At 43.1% G+C, this 19,188-nt stretch overlaps 1 protein-coding gene across 2 annotated transcripts in view; it reads left to right on the top strand.

Moving 5' to 3' along the window:
* NAA10 (N-alpha-acetyltransferase 10, NatA catalytic subunit) overlaps positions 1-19,188 on the top strand; it is a 363,584-nt gene that overhangs the window by 117,023 nt on the left and 227,373 nt on the right. For both annotated transcript variants that reach the window (XM_044080371.1, XM_044080370.1), the window contains exon 6: positions 7,996-8,040. In XM_044080371.1, coding sequence (XP_043936306.1) covers positions 7,996-8,040 — 45 coding nt within the window. The remainder of the gene's footprint in view (positions 1-7,995; positions 8,041-19,188) is intronic.

The following is a 19,188-nucleotide window of genomic DNA, read 5'->3' as shown; positions in this document are numbered from 1 at the left end:
ATCGCCCCATAAGCCTGACTAGCCTGGTCTGCAAGGCTATGGAGCGCATCATCATGGAATTCATTAACAAAGACCTTGGGAACCTCCAAACACTTGACCCGACCCAGTTTGGCTTTAAGGGCAGATCATGCCTACTAAACCTGGTTGACGACTTTGAGACTATCACCAAGGCCATAGATGAGGAAAAGGTGGTTCACACAGCCTACCTCGATCTTGCCAAGGCGTTCGACACCATTCCTCACTCGGGCATTCTAGAAAAACTCAGCCTGAACATAAACCTCTACGTCACAAGATGGGTTGCCAACTGGCTTACAGACAGAACTCGCACGGTAAGAATAATGGGCTCCAGGTCCGATTCTAAACCAGGCACAAGTGGTGTTCTGCAAGTCTCTGTTCTGGGACCTCTACGGTTCGGCATATATTTCTCAGAAGTACAGGCAAACACAGGAGGACTATGGCTAACCAAGTTCACCGATGACTGCAAACTGGGAGCCATCTCTGGCTGACACGGACATCCTTCAAAAAGGCCTTACTGAGACACACACCTGCTGTCAAAGTCATGGCCTCAAGCTAAATGCCAAAAAATGCATAGTCATCCCATTTGGGGAAAAACAAAACACCCACAAATTACCACATAGGTGGCAACCCCCTTAATACAGAAAAGGTGAGAGATCTGGGGACCCAGCTAGAGATAGTAAGCTCTCCTTTGACAGTCATATTGCCAAAGTAGTTAGGAAATCCTTCTATGTGGCCCATCTAATTACTAAGGGGTTCGCATCTAGAAATAGAGGTTATAGTGCCCCTCTACTCGTCACTCATCAGACCCATCATAGAGTACAATGCCCCATTTGGGATGTACCTCACAAGATACTTCAACAGCTGGAAAGACCACAAAAGCACCTCACCAAGAGGATTACTGACCTCAAACATATGTCCTATGCAGCCCGACTGAAAAAATTCCGGCTGTACTCGGTGGCATATCGCTTACTCGGAGGTGATCTCTGCCTGACTTACAAAGCTATGTCCAACTCAGAATTGATGAACATGCTCCACCTAAAGAAATCCAAGTCACTGCGAGCCATGCGCTCTTGTGAGCTAAACCTCGCCACAACAATAAATAGAACATGCTGGAGGGGATAGATTCCTATCACAGAGACTCCCCCATCCTTTGGACCAAAATTCCTAACTACATTAGGCAGAGCCCCGCACTAACACTCAAGAAAAGCCTGATGAGTGGATGGGTAACAGAAAATACACCCCTGGGATCACTTCATTGGCTCTGCTTGACCGAGGCTCAGTTAATTAATCAATGGGGCAGCGAAAGCGGACACACTCTGGCTAGGCTTATAAATGCCCTCTGGCAGATAGCCTAGTACCTACCTGTGTGTGTGTGTGTGTGTGTGTGTGTGTGTATATATATATATATATATATATATATATATATATATATATATATATATATATATATATATATATATATATATATATATATATATATATATATATATATATATATATATATATATATATATATATATATATATATATATATATATATATATATATATATATATATATATATATATATATATATATATATATATATATATATATATATATATATATAATATATATATATATATATATATATATATATATATATATATATGTATATATATATATATATATATATGTATATATATATATATTATATATAATATATATATATATATATATATATATGTGTGTGTGTATATAATATATATATATATATATATATATATATATATATATGTGTGTGTGTGTTTATATATATATATATATATATATATATATATGTGTGTGTGTGTTTATATATAAATCCCACCCCCCACGTGTATTTGCTTTATGATGGGGGTGTACCATACCATGTAATTGCTTCCTGTTGTGGGGACAACTGACATCTGGGGCAGGAAAAACTGATGCAATGACGTCTGCTGCATGTTTTATACTCCTGATGTCATGGAAGAAGCGACTGCATCTGACACCGAAATCCAAAGACTCTGGTATTCAGGCGGGCTGAGGGCTACCTGCAGGCATATAACCCAAATGTGATGACTGCAACACATCTACATTTATGGTATGTGTACACAACTGTACTTTTCTGCAATCACTAGGTGAGTGTAATCAGGTCATGTGTTACCATGGAGAAGACCAAATTTGACCCTTAATCCCTGTTACTCTAGTTTGAAAGGGTATACCAGTGTCCACAGCCCCTTCAAATGATTAGCAAGCTGCGTTTGCATTTATTATGATTACCATGTGAAGATACTACTCTGACATGTAAAAGAGTACTGCTAGAGTGGTTTCTTTTGCAGCCTTGTTTTAGTGCGTTAGCACAGAGCATCTGTGAAGTTGGTAATGAGCAACTCCATTCATACATTCTGCAGCAGTGATCCCAGTGATGACCATAGCTCGTCTGTGTTCTAAATCTTAACAGTAGATGGTCTGATTCTGAGCAGTGCTATAATGTAAACTGCCTTCCAGCAACTTTCCCTGATCTTAATTGTATGCGAGTGACTTGTTTCAAGGGTAATATGCATATGTGGGTTATTTTTTTGAGCTAAAAACTTAAGTGCTATCAATTAAGAAAAGAAAAACTAATACACACCTCATCTAAACCTAGTCTACATTACATAAATTCGAAAACACTAATAGTTATACAGACATGTCTTTTTGCAGTCCATTATGGATGTATAGTGTGTATGCATGTAGTGTATAAAATGCCTGTTGTTTGTAAGTATACACATATACATGTATACAGATACATGTATGTATACACACATACACATGCGTTTGTGTGGGGTCAAAGCCTCCGAATCAGTAAATATGCACTTACCTCTATCTACTTCATTTTGCTGCTTGTGCTTAGTTCAACTGCATTTAGTTTGCCTTAATTATTACTGCTTGTTGGTAGCCTTACTAAATTGATGACTGTATTCTGGTGAATCGTTGCTTTAATTGCGCTGTCTGTTACTGTTGATTGTGAGCTACTGTTTAACGATTATATTTCATTGCTATCTACTGCAGTTCGTTACCATTAAACTTCATTTACTGCATTTTGTTGCTGTTTAACTGTATTTTCATACTGCAAGTTCTATTCTTTTGACTATAAGTGATTAATCTATGCTTCATTGTGAGTTTCTTACTGACTTTTGAACCTTAAAACTGAGTAGCGTAGCCGATAACAGGTCTGCTCATCCAGAGCTTCAGATGCACAATTTTTTTTTCCCCCCAACTCTTTTTGAGGTATTCCAGCTACAAGTTTTCCCTTAGCATTTGTTATCATCTAGTAGTACTACTCTTAGACCTTTGTCCCTTTACTCTACTCTTTCAGTTTCTGACAAATAAGGATGGACAATTTCCTATGTTTTTGTCTGCCAGTCTGGTCGATATGGACAAACTAGTGCCACTGCTGCTACTACTTCTTCCTCCTCTTCACATCAAGCACCTAGCATCATTGCTCTGTCCCCCACAAACCAGCATATCTGGCACTGAGAAGGTTGGCAGCATGAACACCACACCTACACAACACACCCCCACATATGCAGAGGTCCTCAACAAAAGCATACCCAAACAAGAGGCATAAACGCATGCAAACTCCACTCCCCACCACACATAGTCCACACACCTGTGTATCACAACCACTAAGGCATAAACATAACCCTAAGACATTAGTCATAGGAGTTTCCATTGTGAGACGCACAGATGTGCCCCTCACCAGGGTGGATAAGGAGAAAGTTGCGGTTAGTTGTTTTGTCTGGTGCCAGAATCTGCCATATCACCAATGCATTCAAGTCTCTCAGCAGGTGCTGCTATGACTCTGTTGTAGTCCATATTGGAGTTGAATGACTTGAGACGTACCTCTCAGGACTATATGAAGAGAGACATGATCGAGCTCTCTGAGTATGTGTCCCAGACAGGTATGTCCTAGCTTTGAGCAGCATTCTACCGTCACCCAGAATGACACTTCAATACGAACAGAAAATGATTGACTGTAACAATTGGCTTAGTTTCTGTTGTCATTCCAAGGGGATCCAGTACCTGACAGTCTGGGATGACATGATTGACGAGCCACGATGCTTTACCAGAGATGGCCTGCATCATTCTCCTTTGGGCTTCAGGCTCCTGGCAAAGGCTCTTGCCCCCCCATAGTGTCTTTTTTTTTTTTTTTAGGCAAATCCCGAAGGTCAAAACTGCCAACATAAAAGTTTCATCAAAACATAAATAAAAGGTCATGCTGCTAAACTCTAAACATGAAACTGTACCCATTGAAAGCATTCTAAACCCTGGAAGAAGCTGACATTTCTGCAGTAACAAACTGGTTCAAAGCTGCAGGGAGCACCCCAGCCATACCAGGTACTCATCCTATCACTGGAAATACTTCAGATGCAGTTGACAATTGAAGAGACCCTTATTCAAATCATAGATAGCTACAGGCTTCCAACTCTGACTCAAGATGCCCACTCCACCTACCTGGACCTCTTCGAATCTATTAGGATTCAGTCCTTTACCCTGATCCTGGGCGACTTTAACTATCCAACTATAATTTGGAAAAAATACTCGTGATAAAACACAAATGCCCAGCAATTTTTTGTCAATGCAAATACCTTGGTCCATTTGGTTGACACCCCCCCCCCCCCCCAGAGTTGAAAATATGTTGGACTTGGTATTAACCAACATGAGTAACCACTGCATCATCCCTGGTCACAAAGCAGTCACTTTCAAAGTCAGTATCACCCCCCCCCCCCCGAGTGAAACAGCTTCACAGCCCCCTGAGTGAAGGTATAAACAGTTTCAAAGCCCCCTCCCCCTCCTTAGGAACTGGCACATATGTCCAAACCTACACCAAACAGGGTGAAGTCATCCTTCTCAAGGAAGAGTAAACCTGTCTGGTGGACATCTACAATAAATAAACTCTATAATAAAAGGAAAAAATTGCTGTCCAGGACCAAGGAGGAGCAGGGGTCTAATTGGAAGGAGTCTCTCCTTGGCCTGAACAAGCAAATAAGAGCACTAGTGAAATCCTGTAATGCAAACTTCAGGTCCAAACTGGCCACATCTACTAAAGACGGTCATAAGGCTTTCTTAACATATGTCCGCAATGTCAAGGGAAGCACCCAGATCTGCTCAGAACCTGGTGGTCAAGAACACCACTTACACAAACCCTGTAGATATAGCCAACCTGCTGGCAGACAGGTTCAGTGAAAACTTCACTCCTCTGTTCCCCCATCAGTAAAATGGGACATCCCCAGTACCTCCCCCCTCCCCTTATATCTAGGGAGCAAGTCATCACTGCTCTCTCAAAGGCAAAAAATGCAGCCTCCATGGGACCCAATAACATCCCAGGCTGCATCCTACATGAACTCTGGCAGGAACTTGCAGCACCATTAGGCACCCTATTCAATCAAAGCATGAGTACCGGCTTCATCCCAGCCGAATGGAGGACAGCTACTGTTATCCCTTTGCATCAAGGTGGGGTGTCCACTGATCCAGGAAATTGTAGGCCCATCAGCCTAACTAGCCTGAGCTGCAAGGCCATGGAGCAGATTATCATGGACCTCGTGAACAAGGACATTGGCAACCTCCAGACACTTGATCCCACACAGTTTGGTTTTGTCAAGGGGAGGTCATGCCTGTTGACCATCTCAATCAACCATATTTATCATATAACCCACCTAGTCACAATAGGGGAAGCCACCTCAAGTAAGTAGACCCATAACAAGCAGTGTCCCCCAGGGATCGATTTTGAGGCCTCTGCTGTTTGGGATATACCTCTCAGAGGTGCAGGCCACATCTAGTGGGCTATGGCTGACCAAGTTTGCAGATGACTGCAAGCTGGGTGCTGTCTTCAATTCTCCCTAGTGATGTGGACGTCCTCCAAGATGGTCTCCCCCAAACACATGACTGGTGTCAGAAACATGGCCTCAAACTGAATTCCAAAAAATACATCATCCCTTTTGGGAAGAGTGACGTCACCACCAGTCGTGAGGGACTTGGGCACCCAGTTTGAAAGCAAATTGATTTTGACGCCTACGGAAAGCTTTCTACATGGCCCATCTCATTAGTAAGGGTATCTCATCCGGGGACAAGGTGGTCATAACATCCCTGTATTTTTCCCTTATTAGACCCATTATTGAGTGCAGTGCCCCTTTCGGAATGTACCTGACAAAGCACATGCAGCAGCTGGCGAGACCACAGAGGTTCCTCACCTGGAGAATCCAGGGCCTCAAAAGTCTGCCCTACGCAGATAGTCTAAAAGACCTGTCCCTCTACTCCGTCTCTAATAAACTCCTCAGAGGTGACCTCTGTCTGGCATACAAAGCAATCTCTCACTCTGCCCTGATGGGACTACTGCATATCCGCAAGTCAAGCTCCACTCTAGTAACCTGCATGTGCGACCTCAACCTGGTCTGTGACATCAATAGGATGTGTTGGTGAGACAGATTTGTGTCCCAGAGACTCCCCCTTTTGTGGATTAGACTCCTTCTCCACGTAAAGCAAAGTACCTCATTAAACCCTTTTAAGCGCAACCTGGATAACTGGATGGGGAACTGAAAATACGCCCCTGAGATTCCCCCGTGTCCTGCTTGACAGTAGCATAGGGTGCTGACTTGTTGGAACATGGGTTAAATTCGTAGCTAGGCTTGTAAGGGCCTCAGGGGCAATAGCCTAGTAACTTCCTATGATTACATCTGCAGATTTATCTACTGTAGCTTAGGAGTAGATAGTGTCATTAAGTTGTGTTTTGATGAAGTGAGCTTGGATAGTCACATACATCTGTATTTTATTTATCTTCTGTTGATTGGGTTTGTCCCACTATCTAGTAGCCTCTTCACGAGAGAGCCGAGCTGGTATTCTACTATTCATTTTTTGTGCATTTGTGTGTTGCCCGCATGCTGAAGGCATAGTAAGAATCCTCCTGAGTTCACAGCTGATCTGTTGAGGCACCACTTGGAAGGTGCATTTAAGAATGGCCTAGTCTGGTTGAACCAGAAAGACCTAAAGATGGTAGACACTGCAGTCCTCTTCGCTCACCATATTTTTGACATCTCTGATGTGGGAGGTGACTGACTTGATTTCAGTAGGTTACTGCACAGCTGTATTAGTTTAAGGTTGTTAGAGCAGGCAGTGAAGGACATCAGTCAGTCCAGAAGTTGATCTAGCTATTTGGAGGTATTGTCAATATAGAAGTAGACTACATCAATACCACTTCCAAATATTTAATCTTTTTAGATTTGCATTCCAGATGGCACACAGCCAAGTGAAATTCATGCTCATATTTATGCCATCTTCTTTTTTATTGTGTGAAACCGTGTACAAAGTATGTTCCATTTTCATTAACACTCAGCTTACTAAGTAGAAGGAACTCTCTGCGAGGGGATGACCTTGGAATACTTTAACTTGCTGTTGCACAGTATGCAGAAGGAAACTGTGAGAATCAACCCCAGAGCTACAGAAGGAAGATTGTTAGCAACTCAGCTTTGAGCCTTGGCAATAAACTGCCAAAAAGTGATTGTATGAATGCATGCTGCAGGACAAGGTTATCTCTGTATAAATTTGTTTTGAATGGTATGATAATCAGTAGTAGTCTTTAGAAAAGTCCAGGTGTGATTTATTAAAGGTATCTGACATTGGCAACTAAAAAGGCAGAGAAGACTTATCTTACATGCGTGCTGATAAACAGCAGGTAAAACACTTGGTATGGCTTTGGAACAAGCCAGCAGGTATATTGTGTATTCTGTGTGTTGGCTCATTCTGGTCTGAATTTCCCATGGGATGCATTGATGGAGACTCCCGACCTCTAGAATATTTTGCAGATTATTTTGTCACGTGTGATGTAATTCCATTGTATGATTCAATAGATCATAGTTACAAATATATGCTGTCATTTTAGGTAGTTTTTTTGTTTCTGTTTGATTGTATACAAGTAATTTATGTTTTTTGTTCTTTCAGTAATCGAGCAGCACTGCACCTGTATTCAAATACTCTGAATTTCCAGTAAGTATTTTATTTTAAATTTTATGAGATTGTGTTGAATGGAAACTTCTTTTTATGCCATTTTGTGGTCAACCTCCTACCCTATTGCTGTTGTGTTCTTAAAGTTGGTAAAACTGGTCTAACAGCTTTTGTGGTATCTGATTCTCATTCTTTGTTCTGACAGAGTGCTTCTCAAACAGTCTGGAAGTATAGAGCTGATAAGTATATTTTTGGCACTTTAACTGTTCAGAGTTATGCATTGTCTTTATTTTTGCTTGACTGAATTATTTATACATTTGCTGCCAGAATTTTTTCTGATCTGTGCTGACACCCCCCCCCCCCCACATTCTCCCACTCTGTTGCTGTTGTGTTAAAGTTGGTGGCGCTTGCAGTTGCCCGACCCAACTGTAAATTTAATCTGGGACACTCCTCCCAGTCTCATCTCTTTAGCTCATTCTACCTAATACAGATATAGTTTGGAAAGGCCAAACCCTTAGTCCCTTAACCTTGAATTATCTTCTGTTCCTGATCTCTCCCTTTTTACTTGTGCATATATATATATATATATATATATATATATATGTATATATATATATATATATATATACACATGTATATATATATATATATATATATATATATATATAGATATATATATATATATATATATATATATATATATGTGTGTGTGTGTGTGTGTGTGTATATATATATATATATATATATATATATGTGTGTGTGTATGTATATATATATATATATATATATATATATATATATATATATATATATATATATATATATATATGTATATATATATATATATATATATATATATAAGACACTCAGCTGCTTGTATTGTTCTAATTTGTTTCTTCCTACTGCTGTTCATCTTGCTTTGCATTTTCCTGCTACTTGCTGCCTGTTCTCAAGTGTTCAACTGCATCTTTTCTGCTGCATTTATTATTGCTTGTCTATAGCCTGTCTAAATCAAGTATTATTCTAGAGTATTCTAAGCTTTTAGTTTTGGTTTAAGCACTTGGGCTTTAGGCCCACCCCTTAGCTCTCCCTGGCCTTTCTCCCCCAAATTCTGACAAATGTGGATCAACAATTTCCTACAGTTTCTCCTGCTAGCCTGGTTGATGTGGCCATCCTGAGACGGTGTAGCAACTGCCTCATGTACATGGACAACAATCTACTACCACCATCTAGGAACACAATTTGTGAGAGATGCATTTACATTAGGAACCTAGAGTCCAAGCGCTCTACCCCTCAAGCCAGTAGATCTGGCACCAAAAAGGTTGTCAGCACAATCACTGCACCTCAAACACCACCCACACCTACATATGCAGAGGTCCTCCACATAAACATACCCAAACAAAGGAGACCTTTGTGGCATAAATGCACACTATGTCCGCAGCCCTCCACACTGCATACCATGCGTAGTCCACACACCTCTGCTACTAAGTCTTCACCATAAACCCAACATATTCGTCATAGGAGACTCCATTGTGAGACGCACAGATGTGCCTCTCACCAGGTTGGATAAGGAGAAAGTCACGGTTAGATGTTCTTCGTCTCACATTGCTGCAGTCATAACCTGTGGGTAGTCCGCTGTCCTCGGTCAGCCCGAATACCAAAGAGCTAGGCTGGCGTCGGTCATTGTCGCCCAGAGCTGACGTCAGTATGTAGTAGTACTTAAGCGCATGACCGACGCCATATCCCCAGTCTTTCTTGCCGCGTGGTCCGAAGCAGAAGCAGCGTTTGCAAGTGCCGTTCGGCGTTCTGAAATTTTCATTTACCGAGTTTCAGACCGAAGACCAAGTTGGGCTAAGTACCCCGTTGGGGAAATTTTTGTCTTTTCTTGCCTCAGTTATCCGGATGTCAGAAAAAGTTAATAATTGCATTTCTTGTGGGAAACAGATACCTCATAGTCATTCTTTCTGTATTCCTTGCTTGGGGCCTGAGCACGACATGGTCAGGTGTCGCTTTTGTGCTAGATTTAATAAGCGCACCATTAAACGAAGATTAGATTGTGCCAGGCTTGTTTTTGGTAAACGGTGTAACTATAACATGTCGTCGGATCCTCCGCCCGCTACCGCTAAAAAGCGTAAAAATAAATCTTTGAGGTCTAAACCGGATGAGTCGTCCGTTGCGGACGCCGGTTCTACGGAGCCTCCGGTTGAATCTGTGGATCCTGCCGAGGGTTCAGCTGAATCCCAGGGGGAACCTTTACTTTTGCAGGAGTTGGCCTCTCAGGAGTTAGGCCCGGCTGAGGGTGCTTCTCGGGTATCTGTAGTTCCATCTTTACAAAAGGTTATTAGGCCTTCTTCTTCAGTGGCTAAAGGCCATGCTAAGGCCAAACCTTGTCTTGTTGGCCCTGGTCATAGTTCTAGCTCTCCAGCCCCTGTTCCTAAAAAGCATATGTTAAAAATGGCAGAGGACTTGATTACTTTGATCAGGGGTTCTATGCCCCCCCCCCCCCCAGAGAAGAGGCCTAGGGTGGAGGCAGACTTAGAGGGAATGAATCATTCTTCAGACTACTCTGATTCCTCAGCTGAAGAAATTCAGGATTTCCCTTCCTACTCAGACTCGGATGCAGAGGACTCCTGTCCTTCTGCTTCACCTCCAGAGGATTTTTCTTTTTCTGAGACCTTACATTCCATGAGGGAACATTTCAAGTGGGAAGGTCAGGATTTTTCAGATTCTCGGAAAAGGCTTAGGGAATTTTTGTTTCTGCCACAACATAGGCCCTTGGCTATTCCTCCTGTCTTAGATGTTGTTCAGGATGTTTTTTCTGAATCTTCCCTTAATCCTGATTCTTTGCCTCCTGCCCCTGTTAAGCCAGACAGATATTACAGAGTACCAGAAGCACATAAGTATTTGTACAAGAGTCCTAGAGCTGATCCGGAAACTATTATTCAAGGTCCGAAGGGTGTTAGGGCTTCTGTGGCTAAGAATCCAGTTCCTTTGGATAAAGATTCTAGAGCGTTAGATAGGTGGGGGAAAAAAGTTTACACCTCTACGTTAGCTATGAGGGCTTTGAATTGCCAATTTCATATGCTGAAGTATCAAAACTTTTTGTTAGGCCAATTGAAATCTAAGGTGGATGCTTTAGCTGAGGGTTTAGAGTGTAAGGAGCTCCAGGAGCTGGTTCATGCATCAGATCAAGTTGGCAAACATTCTTTGCAGTGTGGTTTCGATGCTCTTCAGGCTTCATCCAGGGTGGCTGCTACAGGTTCAGTTATTCGTAGACATGCCTGGCTTGAGGATCAAAATTTGTCCAAGCATGTTAAGGCTCGGATTTTGGATGCTCCTCTTCAATCTGAAGTACTGTTTGGTTCTCCTGTGGAATCAGTTTTGAAAAAGATGGAAGATAAGGCTAAGTCTATGCAGACGGTCAAGGATTTTATGCAGGTGCAGCCCCCTAAGTTTAGTAGGAATTGGCCTGCTAGAGGATGGTGTTATCTTTCTTCGGATTATCAGTCTAAGGGCAGTTCTAGACGTGGTAGAGGCAGGGCTCACGCTCAGGGTTCTTTCAGACCTAGGACTTGGAGTTCTCCTGCACAGTCTTCTGGTGAGGGCAGGGGTTAGCCCTTTCGTAACCAGACCCAATGACCTGTATCTTCAGCTGCCAGACCCTTCTTTACTGGCAGCTCTTCTAGGAGGAAAGTTGCGACTTTTCAAACAAAACTGGCATTTGGTCACCCAGGACAAATGGGTGTTGGATATAATAAATCAAGGTTACAAGTTTTATTTTCACACTTTTCCTCCTTTCAAAGGCATGCCGGATGTGCCTCCTCAGCAAAGGCTGGAGGCTCAGGAACAAATTTCTTTGCTTTTACAGATGGGGGCAATTCAGGTGGTCCCTCCGTCAGAAATAGGCCTAGGATTTTATTCCCGTCTGTTCCTAGTGCCAAAGAAAGGAAGCACTTGGAGGCCAATTCTGGATTTATCCATTCTCAATACCTACCTAGACATTCCAAAGTTCAAGATGTTAACATTACAACAACTTCTGCCTATGCTAGGCAAAGATCACTGGATGGTAACCCTGGATCTCAAAGAGGCCTATCTTCACATCCCTATCAGGCCCAGCTGCAGGAGATTCCTGAGATTTCGGGCTGGTACTTCTCATTATCAGTTCTCTGCATTGCCCTTTGGTTTATCTACTGCGCCCAGGGTATTCACAAAAGTTCTGGCTCCTGTAATTGCTTTCTTCAGACAGAGAGGAATACAAATTTATCCTTATCTGGACGATTGCCTGATTCTTGCTCAAGACAAAGACAAGTTACTACAACATCTCCAGTATGTAATGGCAGTTTTAAGGTGCCTAGGGTATTCTGTGAACGAAATAAAGTCCAGTCTAGTGCCCTCTCAGGACATGTGCTTTCTGGGTGTGTGACTTAATACAGCTTCTCAGATGGCATTTCTGACCCCGGACAAACAAAGAACTCTTCATCTATACTTCCAGCAGTTATCAGTAATGTCCAGGCTGACTGCAAGGACAGTCCTTCAAGCCTTGGGGTTCATGGCATCTTGCATTCTAGTACTTCCCAATGCCAAACTGCATATGAGGAAGCTACAATGGTATCTCAAAAGTGTGTGGACTCAACACTGCCACGATTTGGACACTGTCATTCGGATTATACCTTGCATCCAGAAGGAATTCTTGTGGTGGGCTCAGGAATGTCACCTAAACAGGGGACTCTCTGTGACCCGACCAGAGGCAAACCAGATCCTAACGACGGATGCCTCGGACTTTGCTTGGGGAGCACACTTCAATGGGAAATTGATACAAGACATGTGGCCTCCCAAACTACTACATTTGCATATCAACATGAAGGAGATGTTTGCAGTCCAATTTGCCTTGATGGCCTTCAAGGACCTACTTCAGCCGGGACAGGTGTTGATTCAAACAGACAACAATACAGTCATGTGGTACATCAACAAGCAGGGGGGTACCCATTCCTACCCTCTTTGCAGACAAGCAATGATATTGTGGGAGACTGCTCTGAGTTTGCACATCAGTCTTCAAGCACGGTTTCTGCCAGGAGCACAGAACTCCCTAGCAGATGTATTGAGCAGACAAATTGTGGATCCCCACGAGTGGAAACTGGACCCTCGGGTATTCAAACGGTTAACCGTGGCTTGAGGAGCTCCAGACATAGATCTGATCGCTTCTCCACTGAATTTCCAACTTCCAAAATTTTGCACAACGATGTTTCACCCAAATGCTTGGAAAGTGGATGCGCTATCTTTCAGTTGGAACAACCTTCACGTCTATGCTTTCCCCCCTCTGCCTCTTCTTCCCAAGGTACTCTTGAAAGTCAGGCGAGACAAGCCTTGCATGATCCTAATAGCACCAGATTGGCCACGTCAGCATTGGTATCCTCTGCTGAGGAGTTTAATTCAGGAGCCTCCTTGGCCTTTGCCACAGATTCCTCATTTGTTGTCCCAATCAAACTATCATTTTCTCAATGTCCGGGTGCAGTCCCTGCATCTAACAGCCTGGCGTATTCTGTATTAGAACCGGTGGGGTCTCAGCTTCCTCAACAGGTTTTAGATGTCATTTTGGAAGCCAGGCGGCCTAGTACTCAAAGTGTATGCTGATAAATGGAGGAGATTTTTTTTTGGAGCACAGCAAAGGGCTTTGATGTTTCAGTACCTAATTTGAGTTTTGCACTACAGTATCTTACTGAATTACTGGACAAGGGCTTGTCATTCTCTTCTGTGAAGGTTCATGCTGCAGCCATTTCTGCTCACTATGATTGTGATCCTCCTTTATTTTCTCACCCTTTGTTCAAACAATTTCTTAGAGGGGCAAAAAATATAAGACCCCCACGTAGAGCTCCTACTCCTTCCTGGGATCTCAATGTTGTGTTGAAGCTTACTTTACCTCCTTTTGAACCTGCAGCTACGTCTGAGTTGAAGTTTTTGTCTTGGAAGACTGCTTTTTTGTTGGCCATTACTTCTGCTAGGAGGGTATCTGAATTGCAGGCACTCATGGCAGTTGAAACCTTTTTGATATTCCATAAGGATAGAGTTTCTTTGCATACTAACCCTACTTTTATGCCTAAAGTGATTTCTAATGTGGCCTTGAACCAGTCTATTCATTTGCCTACTCTTTATGCTGATCCCCAAAATAAGGGGGAAAAAGTCTTGCATTCTTTGGATATCCACAGGCAGCTACGTTATTATTTGAGCAGAACTAAAGAGTTCAGACAGACTTGACAGTTATTTGTTTCCTTTGCTTTGGGTTCACAAGGGAAAGCTGTTTCAAAGCAGACTATTTCTAAGTGGATTGGTCAGTGGATTGCTTTTTGTTATTCTCATCATGGGAAGAATGTTCCTGCTGGGATCAGACCTCATTCTACTAGGGCTACTGCCATATCTACTGCTTTTTTGAGGGTGGTAGCTACTAAGGATATTTTGGAGGCAGCTACTAAGCATTACCATCTCCCTCTTTATTCCAAGTCCAGGGCTGGGTTTGCCACTGCAGTTTTACAGGGCATGTTAGCAGCTCCTAATGCTTTTTAGTTTGCCAGCCTCCCTTTTCCTTTGCTTTGGGACTCTATCCACAGGTTATGACTGCAGCAATGTGAGACGAAGAACATAGTACAGTTTTGTACCTACCATAAATGTAGATGTTCGAGGATCTACATTGCTGCAGTCCTATTTTCCCTCCCTCCTTCCCCTCTATAGTTTGTGATTGCTGTGTTTCCTTTTGGGATACTCTTTATTTCTACACTGGTGGTTGTTGGGTGTTTACTATTTTGGCTCTGGCCTTTCATTTTTAGGCCTTCTGACATCTGGGGAAAGAAAGACTGAGGATATGGCGTCGGTCATGCGCTTAAGTACTACTACGTACTGACGTCAGCTCTGGGCGACAATGACCGACGCCAGCCTAGCTCTTTGGTATTCGGGCCGACCGAGGACAGCGGACTACCCACAGGTTATGACTGCAGCAATGTAGATCCTCGAACATCTACATTTATGGTAGGTACAAAACTGTACTTTGTCTGTCAGGTGCCAGAATCCACCACATCATATCAGCACTTCTCAACAACAGGTACTGTTATGACTGTCATAGTCTATGTTGGCGTGAACGTACTTCTCAGGACTGTATGAAGAGAGACATGATTGAGCTTCTCTGTGTCCCAGGCAGGTATGTCCGTAGCCTTAAGCAGCATTCTACCGTCACTCAGAATGGTGCCTCAATACAAACAGAAAATGACTGACTTTAACAACTGGCTTAGTTTCTGGTGTCATTCTAGGGGGATCCCAGTACCTGACGGCCTGGGAAGATATGATCAACAGACCGCGATGCTTTGCCAGAGATGGCCTGCATCTGTCTCACCTGGGCTTCAGGCTTCTGGCAAAGGCTCTTGCCTCCCCTGTAGTGCCATTTTTAGGAAAACTGATGAGGTTAAAACTACCAATATAAACATTTCAACAAAACACAAATTAAAGGTCATACTGCTAAATGCTCAGAGTCTAAACATAAAACTGCACTCATTGCAAGCATTCCTAACCCTGGAAAATGCTGACATCTATGCAGTCACAGAAAACTGGTTCAAAGCTGCGGAGAGCACCCCTAGTCTTACCTGGTTACTCATCCTGTCATACGTTCAGACCCCAAACTGTGGGTAGTAAAGCCAAAGGAAGTGGAGTTTCATTACACTTTAAAGACACACACACCTCCAGGCTGGTCATACAGTATGATGCACAGGAGACGCTCCAGGTGCAGTTAACCACTGACAAAGACCCCTGTTCAAATCGTAACTAGCTACCGGTCCCCAAATCTGACTCAAGATGCCCAGTTCACCTATTTGGACCCATTCAAATCTATCAAGATTCAGCCCTTTAACCCTGATCCTGGGTGACTTTAACTTCCCAAACATAGATTGGAAGAACTACTCATGCCACACCACAAATGCCCAGAGATTCCTTGATTTTTGTCAATGCAAATGCCTTGGAACAGATAGTTGATACCCCCACAAGAGGTGATAATATCTTGGACTTGATATTAACCAACATGAGTAACCACTGCAGCATCCCTGTAGTATCATCCTTCCTGGTAAGATCTGACCACAAAGCGGTCACTTTAGAAGTTACCATCTCCTCCAACCTCCCTCTAGCTAGGATCAGACATAAAAACTTCTCCAAAGCTGATTACAGCCTTGTGAAGTGAGGATATAAACAGCTTCACAGCCCCTGCCTCCTCTGTAGGAACAGGCACCAGTATCCAAAACTACATCAAAGCACTGTACGAGCATTTATATAGATGCATGGAATCGGGAATACCCAACAGGACATAATCCTCTGCAAGGAAGAGTAAATCTGTCTGGTGGACGTCGGCAATAAATAAACACTCTAACAAAAGGAAAAAATTGCTGTCCAAGACCAAGAAGGAGCAGGTGCCCAACTGGAAGCAATGTCTCCTTAGCCTGAACAAGCAAATAAGAGCACTAGTGAAATTCTGCAAAGGCAACTTAGTCCAAATTGACCACATCTACTAGAAGCAATCATAAGGCCTTCTTCACATATATCTCTGCAATCTCAAAGGAAGCACCCAGATCTGTTGAGAACTGGTAGTCAAGGACACCACATATACAAATGCCGTAGATATAGCAAACATGCTGGCTGACGGATTCAGCGAAAACTTTACCCCTCTGCCCCCCATCAGTAAATCAGGACATCCCCAGTACCCCCCCCCCTCCCCTTATATCTAGGGAACAGGTTATGACTGCTGTCTCAAAGTAAAAAAAATACAGCCTCCATGGGACACGATAACATCCCAGGCTGCATCCTACGTGAACTCTGGCAGGAACTTGCAGCACCATTAGGCAACCCTATTCAACCAAAGCCTGAGTATTTGCTTCATCCCAGCTGAGTGGAGGACCGCTACTGTCATCCCTTTACACAAAGGTGGAGCATCCACCAATCTGGGAAATTATAGACCAATCAGCCTAACTAGCTTGATCTGCAAGGCAATTGAGCAGATTATCATGGACCTTATTAACAAGGACATTGGCAGCCTCCAAACACTTGATCCCACACAGTTTGCCTTTGTCCAGAGGAGGTCTTGTCTGCTAAATTTGTTTGACTTCTTTGACAGTCACCAAAGCCGTGGATGAGGGGAAGACTGCACACCATCTACCTTGACCTGGCCAAAGCCTTTGACACCATTCCCCACTTGGGCATAATAGATGAACTCTCTCAACAAGGCATCAATTCTTATGTTACCAGTTGGGTAGCAAGCTGGCTCACTGATGGAACCCACGTAGTCAAAATAGGGGAAGCCACCTTAAGCAGTAGACCCCATAACAAGTGGCGTACCCCAGGGTTAGGTCTTGGGTCCTCTGTTATTTGGGATATACTTTCCTGAGGTGCAGGCCAAAAACAGTGGGCTATGGCTGACTTAAGTTTGCAGATGACTGCAAGCTGGGTGCAGTCATCAATTCCTCTAGTGATGTGTACATCCTCCAAGAGGGTCTCACTCAGATGACTGGTGCCAGAAACATGGCTTCAAACTAAATACCAAAAAATGCATCATCGCCATTGGGGAGTAATGTCCCCACAAATTATCACATTAATAACGTCCTAAGCACGCAATCAGTCATGAGGGATTTAGGCACCCAGGTTGATAGCAACAGTTTCATACAGACTCCTCAGAGATGACCTCTGGCATACAGTGTGATCACGAACCCCATCTTGATGGGACTGCTGCATAATCTGCAAGTCAAGCTCCACTCTAGTAACCCACACATGTGGCCTCAACCTGGTCTTTGACATCAACAAGACTTGGTGGGACAGATTTGTGTCCCAGTGACTCTCCCATCTATGGGATAGACTTCCTCTCCAGATCAAGCTGAGTACCTCTTTACTCCTTTTAAAGCGCAACCTGGATAACTAGATAGGAAACAGAAAATATACCCCTGGGATTCCACCCGTGTCCCTGCTAGACATGGGCATTGGGTGCTGATTTGTCTAAACATGGGCTAAACTCTTGGCTAGGCTTATAAGGGCCTCAGGGCCAATAGCTTAGTAATCTCCTATGATCCTGTGCCATTTTGCGTCAAGTGGGATTCCTGTTTATATTGCATACACTTCAGTTTTTCTTTGGGTATGTTGTACAGTGAGAGGCTGAATGGGTTACCATGTTGCAAGACTGCTCCCTTCTGGCCAAAAGTTTTTCTGTAAAACCGTGACCCTTTTCTTTAGCTGTCTGATAGGGACCTGGGTATGAACTTGAGGCCCTGCTTCTCAATCATTTTGTTGAAGCTTGCTTGCAGGTAAAAATGTATATATGAAAATTTGTGCTGAAATGGTTATTGGAAGGCAAAAAGATGACAGCAGATGTAGCCACCTAATAAGTCTAACTATTTGGGAAGTGTCCATAAAAGCTGAAGCAGCAGATTTAACTCTCATAGTTTTGTATGTTCAGTTTAGTGCTGTCAGCACCATTTTTTTAGTCTCTCTGATTTTGTATCTCTTGATTTTTCTCTCTTCTACCCACGAGTTTCTCTGTTAGTTTTTAAAAGTATTTGCAGAACATTAATTTGTTTTGTTGAGAGGATGATGTGTAGGTAGGTGTTGACAGGTTCATAGGTGTGTACTAGGCCAGTGGCCCTGGAGCCTTTACAAGCCTAGCCCATAGAAGTGCCCTGGCATTATGCTGTGGTTAGTTTCAGATAACTCTATCAAGTAGAGCCACTGGAGTGATCCCCGGGGTTAAATTTAGATTTCCCATCCACTCATCAAGATTTCTCTTGAAAAGGGTCAGTGAGGTGCTCTACTTGACATGTATGGGAAGTCTGTTCCAGAGCATGGGCAGTCTGGGTGATGAACCTGTCCCTCCAGCCTGTTTTGTTGATTATGGTAATGATGTAGAGGTCCCTGGAACATGTGGTGCAGAGGGATTGGGATTTCTTTAGGTATACCATTTCTAACAGGGTTGGGTCAGACATGGCTTTGCAAGTCAAGCAGAGATCGCCTCTTAATAGATGATGAGACAGAGAAAAGCTGGAGTTTTTTTTTGAGTCCGCCCATGTAGGGCATGTGGTTAAGGCCTTGGATCCTCTTTGTTGAGATACTTTTGTGGCCTTTCCAGCTGTTGCAGTTGTTTAGTGAGGTACATGCCAAATGGGGCATTATACTCTGATTGGT

This window comes from Protopterus annectens, chromosome 8.part0 (assembly GCF_019279795.1).
Source record: "Protopterus annectens isolate FY-2018-M chromosome 8.part0, PAN1.0, whole genome shotgun sequence".
Classification (NCBI taxonomy): Eukaryota; Metazoa; Chordata; order Ceratodontiformes; family Protopteridae; genus Protopterus; species Protopterus annectens.
The sequence above is the reverse complement of the archived record's forward strand: the minus strand, read 5'-3'. Positions and strand labels throughout refer to the sequence as shown.